Source organism: Salvia miltiorrhiza, chromosome 6 (genome assembly GCF_028751815.1).
Source record: "Salvia miltiorrhiza cultivar Shanhuang (shh) chromosome 6, IMPLAD_Smil_shh, whole genome shotgun sequence".
NCBI lineage: Eukaryota > Viridiplantae > Streptophyta > Magnoliopsida > Lamiales > Lamiaceae > Salvia > Salvia miltiorrhiza.
Window position 1 is genome coordinate 38,946,262 of NC_080392.1, and position 8,020 is coordinate 38,954,281.

Here is an 8,020-nt window from a genome sequence, read left to right on the forward strand (position 1 = left end):
CCAAAGGAGAAAGGAAAATCTCTCGAACGATTTGGAATTGTACCATCTCAGGATAGTGGTAAAGAAAAAAGAAAATGGAACGAGGGAACTGGTGGAAACCCTGGGAATGGAAATGGAAAGAAACCATGGGCGGCAAATCAAAATCAAAATCAGCACCAGAACCAACAGCCGCAAGCTATAGTTCCACCACCTTGTCCAAAGTGTCGGAAACCCCATTTAGGGGAATGCATGAAAGGAACAAATGTTTGTTATTACTGCGGGGAACCTGAGCATTTTGCTTCAGCATGCCCAAAGAAAAGAGGAGGAGCACCCCAACAACAAAATCCCGGAAACCAACAACGACAGAACCAAGGTCCTGGAGGGCCTATGCCCTTAACCAACACCAAGCAGCAGGAGATCAGGGAAACCTAGCTGGTACGATTAATATTTTCGTCGTGTCAATTATAGCTTTGTTTGATACTGGTGCCTCACATTTTTTTCCAATGCTGTGTGTGATGCACTAGACATTGCGCCTGCTAGGGTAGATAAAGAACAAGAGAAGTTTGCTTGAATTTAGAACTGAACCTAGAAAGACATAAGTTCCTAGCTAGTCCCAGGGTACTCTTTATGATCGACTTCGACCTCATCCTAAGAATGAATTGGTTGTGAGCGAACAGGGTAACGATAAGCTATCAAGATTGGGAGATCATTTTCTCACCACTAGGCAGGGAGCAAATCACCTACCATGGAGCCATGGTAGGGTCCAGCAAAAAGATAACAATCTTTGAGAAGCTTAAGCTTGAGGTAGTAGTACTTCCAGAAACACTCCAGGAATGCATAGCAGCATTGATTGTGAGACTAGACCTCCGGGAAAGAGTCATCTCTGCCCAGCAACAGAGTGAGGCCCTAGAAAAGAAACGTTTAGCTAGCAGAACGGGAGGACCCCAAGAATTTAGGGAAGAAGCGGACAACGCCCTGACCTTCAAAGGAAGATTGTGCGTACCCGACGACCCAATGCTCAAGGAGGAGATCCTCACAGAAGCGCACTCCACACCATATGCCGCTCACCCCGGCAGCACCAGAATGTATCAAGATTTGAGGCAAAGTTTTTGTTGGGAAGGTATGAAGAACGATGTAGCTTCCCACGTCCAAAGTGTCTGGTGTGCCAACAAGTGAAGGCCCTACATCAGCTTCCATGTGGGACTCTACAGCCGCTAGAAATCCCAGAATGGAAATGGGAGCACATCACAATGGATTTCATAGTGGGGCTACCCAGGTCAAAATCAGGAAACACGGCAATTTGGGTCATTGTCGACCGACTAACCAAGTCAGCTCACTTCTTACCAGTCCAGATGACTTGGTACCTCGAAAGGCTCACCAAGGTATATGTTAAAGAAATAGTTCGCCTTCATGGTGTGCCCAGTACAATAATATCCGATCGAGACCCAAGATTTACGTCGCGATTTTGGACAGGTCTCCAGAACGCCTTAGGCACTAAACTTCATTTCAGTACAGCGTACCATCCCCAGACTGATGGACAATCTGAGCGAACTATCCAAGTGCTCGAAGACATGCTTAGGACAGTTACACTCGATCAAGGGGAGCAAAGGGAGAAACTCTTACCACTTGTGGAATTCGCCTACAACAACAGTTATCAGACCACCATCGGGATGGCACCATACGAAGCATTGTATGGACGTAAGTGTCGATCTCCACTGTATTGGGACGAGGTAGGTGAGAAGAAGGTGTTAGGATCAGTAATGGTCCAAGAAATGACAGATATCGTGGCACAAATTCCCAAGCGAATCAAAGAAGTTCAAGACAGACAAAAGTCCTACGCAGACAAACGAAGAAGAGAATTAGTCTTTGAAGTAGGCGACAAGGTCTTCCTCAAAGTATCACCAATGAAAGGGATGGTGCATTTCTGCAAGCGAGGAAAATTGCGACCCCGTTTCATCGGGCCGTTTGAGATACTGGAAAGGATAGGTCAGAACGCCTATAAGCTAGCACTACCTCCCAGTCTAGTAGGGGTGCACGATATGTTCCACGTATCACAGCTCAAGAAATATGTGTATGATCCCAAACACCTGATATCATATGATGATCTAACCTTCGAGCCAGATCTTAGTAATGTAGAGAAACCAGTATGCATCACTGATAGGAAGATACAAGTTCTTAGAAACAAAGAGCTCCCAATGGTGAAAGTGATGTGGAATCGCCATGGGCAAAAAGAGGCAACTTGGGAGCTGGAGTCTAACATGAACCAACAGTACCCCGAATTGCCATACCAAGGTACAAATTTCGAGGACGAAATTTCTATAAGGAGGGTAGGTTGTAATACCCCGGATTTTTGATCCTAGGCTTCATATGATCCTATTGATATTATTAGGATATGATAGGTCCCTAATTCCCGGTTAAAAAGAATAATTATCCTAGCGATGATTTAATGAGTCTTGATGCCTAGGTTTTCTCTTAAGGAAGACGGTAAATAAGAAGATGATTATTTTATTTTTCCGTGTGATATTGATTTAAATAAAAATGTGTATATATGTATATTTATTTTCATTTCAAAGTATGAAAAGCAAAGTGCATAATTATTTTAATACGAGTTTGATTTTAAGACGGGTTGAGCGAAAATGGACCCGTAGAATGGGCCGAAGGGTGGGCCGATTATTGGACAAGACTTGGGCCTATTTTAGGCCATATTATATAGTTAAATGCAACCCATTTCAGCCCCAAAATCCCCTCAATACATCAGCCACCTTTTTAAATTCAAATGGGGACAAGGGAGATCATTGCATGCATTGGGACTACCAAAATGCATGGGAAGTGCAAGAGCCTCACAACCAATGCACCCATGCATTGGTGGCAGCCACCCTACCCCCTTAGACCTCATAATTTCTTGCTCCCCTCTCCCTAAAGCCAAGAGTTGGCTGATGCAACTTCCTCCATACTCTTTAACTCTCTCTAGAAAGCCTAAAGTCCTCACTCCACATCCACCCCTCTCCATTTTCGTCCCTCCTCCCTTCCCCCACTTCCACAACTTTTCTCCCACCATTATCACACTCCATAGAAGCCCTTGAAGCCCCAAGGGAAGTATCAAAGCAAGGGAGAGCATGGAAAAACTACGGCGTAAAGTTAGAGTGAAGGTTGTGCTTCGAGGGTGAGTTCTTCTTTGATTTTCTCAACTGAAAAAGCTTTATGGCTATGGATTTTTACACATATGTGTGATATATTATGTGAGGATATGTTTTATGATTTTGGATGTTTATTTTGGTAGAGTTTATTGGGTGAAAAACCGTGCATGTGGTAAAGCTGCGAATCTGCCATAGCTACACTGCTCCGGCAGTGTTTTGCAAGGCGATTCCAGTCATCCAAACGGTGCCCAAAAATTCCCAAATTAATTATTTATCGTGTTTAATATGTTTTCTATACTATGGTAAAATTTCAGAATATTTGGAGCTCGTATAGTTTATTTATGAATTTTTGAACGTCACTACCTGTCTGGAATGCATTTCTGGTAAACAATCTTTGGGAGGCCATAAGTCAAGTTTCAATCGGTGAAAACCTTTGAAACTTGAATATGTCTCTCTAGACTCCTGTACCTTTCTTTTGGTATCGGCCTCACCATTTTTGAGTAAGGAAAACAACCGGTATAAATTCTTGAAATGTAGTTCTTATTCTTTGTACCATCCAGTAGGTTTTACAAACCTACGACTTTGAGGTGGCAAAGGCCAACCTAAATCTTTGATTCTCAAGCCCATTTTTTCTACTGAATATTCATTGACATGTTAGAAACTTATTTGTTCATTTGTAGAAGTTTTGGTGAAGTCTAAAGTGGTTTTTCTGATTTAAACTTTGAATCTGCCGAACTTGAACTCTTTTTGTGCACTGAACTTTGGATGTTAATATCTCCTAAACCATGAATCTTCTTGGGGTAAATTCAACTGGAGAGTGTTACACTCTCTCCCTAGTTTTTGGATTGACCCTTGTAGTTCCCAGTGGCCTTTTGTAATGGGAGATATGAATTTTTAAAGAAGGCCCATTGACTTGGTTCTAATCTGGAAATCTGAAATTTCCAGATTTTTGCTTGTTAAGTACCCATCTTTGAGTGGGCATATCTTGCTCGTTTGAACTCCGTTTCATTCGATTCAAATTGGAGAATGATCCTTAAAATGCCTAGTTTCCAGAATGTCCTTTGGAGCTTCATTTAGAGATCCGAGGCAGATTTGGTGTCTGTTGCAAAACAGCCCCTTAAGAGCTCAAGTTGTTGGATTATTTTCTAAGTTTGAAAGTTGGTTTTAAAGGATGTTTCATGAAATATTATGTATATGTGCATGACGAGTTTGGGACATATTTTGTGCAAACTTTTCATGTAAATGAGTGAGTTAACCTAGATAAGGCATCAAGATAAGCTAATGTATGTAAAATGCACAATCCCTACTTCGATTATGCGTTGTATGTCCGGGAATAGGTTGACCTAGAGACCCTAAGTAAACAACGGTTTTCGTTATCCATGATATGTGCTAAGAGTTAAGAACTCGTCTTGTAGGAATTGGTCCGCAGGACGGTGCCACAGCCTAAGATCACCTCTTTTCCACACTAAGGATCAGGTGGGCTTATTTTTCAAATGTATGCTTGAGTTATTAAGCTCTAAATATTTCATGAATTGAAAACTGTTTATCCAATAAATATTTTTGTGCGCTCTGTTATGTTTAAGGCTCGCAATTCATGGATCGATCGAGGTTCTCTTATGACCTAACACGTTGTTTGAGAATTGTGTACACTTGTTAGTTGTTTCGGTGGGTTGATCTCCATCGGGCACTAATTCATGCAAGAGGCGTTACAAGGGTGCTCGGCTGGATGTGTTCCGGAGCATGTATCATGTAAGGCCTGCCTGGGTAGCGTCCCGAGGTCAATTCAACTTGTCTGAGTTACGTCCTCAGGGCAAGTATCATGGGAATGAGGGATCCGTCGGTGGCTAAAAGGTCCGGGATCACAGCGAGTAACAAAACAGAGTGTGACAACAGCGCGCTAATAAAATGAAATGCTTTAACATACTTAGAAGTTCCTTTACTTTAAAACCTTCTAAGTTATGTCATGAATGATTGGATAAACTGCTCTTACAAATTGTGAAATGTTTTAAAAGCTGCAGCCCACTAAGTACATTAGTACTTAGCCCAAATTATTTTCAAATATTTTTCAGGTTGATGGCTGGTGTTGACGGGGAGAGCTGAGGCTAGGGTTCAACTCCGTGTTTTGACTTCCGCTGTAGTACTAGCCTTTATCTGTCTTTCGTTTTCTTGACTTAAGACCTTTATGTTATGACTCTAAGCGATATCTTTTGTTAAGCCTAGACTTTTGACTTTCAAGTATTTTGATTAAGGAATGTTGGTTATCTGAAGCATGAAACTAAACTTGTGATCCTGACGTTTGTCATGTTCGTTGATTGATTTGTGTCAATTGGATACCCGTCTTTCTTCATGGACGATGCCCGATTGTTATCCCTTCTATTCGAATTTCACAAGGTTTTTTCCTTGTTCATTTTAATGATTAGTCGTACCCCAGTTATAGTTATTATTTTAAGAATTGGGGTGTGACAGAATCTTTTCAATTTTCTAGGCCATAAATTAAGTTCATGAACATATGCACTTAAATCAATACATTGAACATATATAGGATACATAAAATTCGGTGCTATGTAAAATTGAACATTTCATTTATTTATTTTTTTTATAAAAAATTAAACATTTCATAATTCGTAGCATTTTTTATTTAAGAAAATAATTAGTTTGGTATATATAAATAACTTGTTTTTTAATATGTTTTTATGTTTTATCTGACTTTTTTGTTTTTGTAACATTTTTTTATTTAAACACCCCCAATCACTATAAAAAGTATTTCAATTTAAAAATTTTAATATTTATATATTATTATTATTATTATTATTATTATTATTATTATTATTATTATTATTATTATTATGTTGGATAATATATCTAAATTAAATTTCTTTACATAAATCATTAATGAGTATTGTAACATTTTTATTATTATTATTTATCAAGTTTGTAACATTATTTATCAAGATTATAAAAGTTTGTAACATTTTTTTATTTAAACACCCCCAATTATTATTATTATTATTATTATTATTATTATTATTATTATTATTATTATTATTATTATTATTATTATTATTATTATTATTATTATTATTATTATTATTATTATTATTATTATTATTATTATTATTATTATTATTATTATTATTTATCAAGTATTGTGTATTTTTCAACATCGTCTTGATTTTAGTATTTTCCATGAGATCGTAATTATTCGAAACACAACCAAAAATATAAAAAGTCATAAAATGTAATATAATATATATTCTAATTTAGGATTGTATATATGTATATGTATATCACATACTTAATAAAATTAGAATATTTTGTACAAGTAATTTTTTTTAGTATGAAAAGAAAAATTGTGTGAGATTGAGCCTATTGTAATAGCCAATGAAATTATGAATAAATTACGAATTATTTGAGTTTACTAATTTTAATGTGTGTGAGATTGAGCCTATCGTAGATCTTGATGATCTAACGGGTGAAAATAGTTTATATTTTATATTCTAAGTTTTAACTTTTACAATTTTTTTAGAATATAAAATATAAACTATTTTCACCCGTTAGTTCATCAAGATCTACGATAGGTTCAATCTCACACACATTAAAATTAGTAAACTCAAATTCTTCGTAATTTATTCATGATTTCATTGGAGATTACAATAGGCTCAATCTCACACAATTTTTTTTTCATACTAAAAATAATTACTTGTACAAAATATTCTAATTTATTAAGTATGTGATACACACACACACACACACACACACACACACACACACACACATATAGGAGGGCTATCGTGAGAGCACCTCTTAAAAAAAAAATAACAACTAGAAATAATGTATGAATTTTATGTTGAACACATATCAATTCGTTGTATAAAGGTATGAATTGCGAAAAATAAATTTTTGCTACTTTTGGGATTCGAACTCAGGACCATGAATTCATCCAACAGGATGTTGAATCAACCGTAGATCTTGATGATCTAAGGGCTGAAAATGATTCTTCTTTTATATTTTAAGAAGTGTACTTATTTTAGCCCGCCCTATACATATATATATATATATATATATATATATATATTTGTAAATAAATCATATCATATATATATGAAAGCTCAACCAATTACATAAATAGTAACATATTGCCTAAGTTTATAATATTATGAAAAAAATTCATATAATGATTGTTATGCATCTATCGATCTCCTTTAGTGTACATTGGCATTGCTTAATGCATCTAAAGTTTCAATAATAGACACCATTTCAAACATTTACACGTCCTATTCTAACAACATATGCGATCATTTTTATTTTGATATAACGAGCAATAATTGTTCCTACCCGTTTCTTGTATAACATAAAATTTTAACATTCATATAATATTATTTTCATAATTTAAATATAAAAAATACTTTAAAATAATATTTATTGTTAAATATAAAACTCTTCTCAAACAATCTTAAAGTCAGTGGATTGATTCATGTGTGCATGTGTTTTTGAAATTTTAAAAAAATGTATATATGCAAGGACGATGTACGAAATTGTAAACCCTCTACCCTTAATAAAATATTGAACTCTTTGTTTATAGTTAATGAATATTAAAAATTATGAATTGATTATATTTAATAAAGTATAGTTTATTTTCGTCAAGTTACCATACTAAAAGCTACAAAACTAATACAATCACTGTAGTTAAGCCGTTTTTCCGTATATATTAAGCAATAACTTTTTAATGCATTAAGATATCCACCGAAAAAGAATGAAAAATACACAATATATTTTTAAATTATGTTGGCGATCACTAAAGCTAAAGTTGTTATTCATATATCTTTGATCTGGAGTTGGAAGAATGTTTACAAGTTGGAGATCCAACCTACAGATTTTAGATCTTGGCTGTCAAAAGCCATTAC

General features: G+C 35.8%; 1 protein-coding gene and 1 long non-coding RNA gene across 2 annotated transcripts; both read left to right on the forward strand.

Moving 5' to 3' along the window:
* Positions 1-732: 732 nt before the first annotated feature.
* Positions 733-1,155, forward strand: LOC130990893 (uncharacterized). The gene has a single exon (XM_057915121.1). The coding sequence runs from the start codon at positions 733-735 to the stop codon at positions 1,153-1,155; it is 423 nt and encodes a 140-aa protein (XP_057771104.1).
* Positions 1,156-2,966: 1,811 nt separating this feature from the next.
* Positions 2,967-5,491, forward strand: LOC130989497 (uncharacterized). The gene is made up of 2 exons (XR_009090649.1): positions 2,967-3,142; positions 4,532-5,491. It is a non-coding gene; the product is annotated as an uncharacterized LOC130989497 (long non-coding RNA).
* Positions 5,492-8,020: the final 2,529 nt, after the last annotated feature.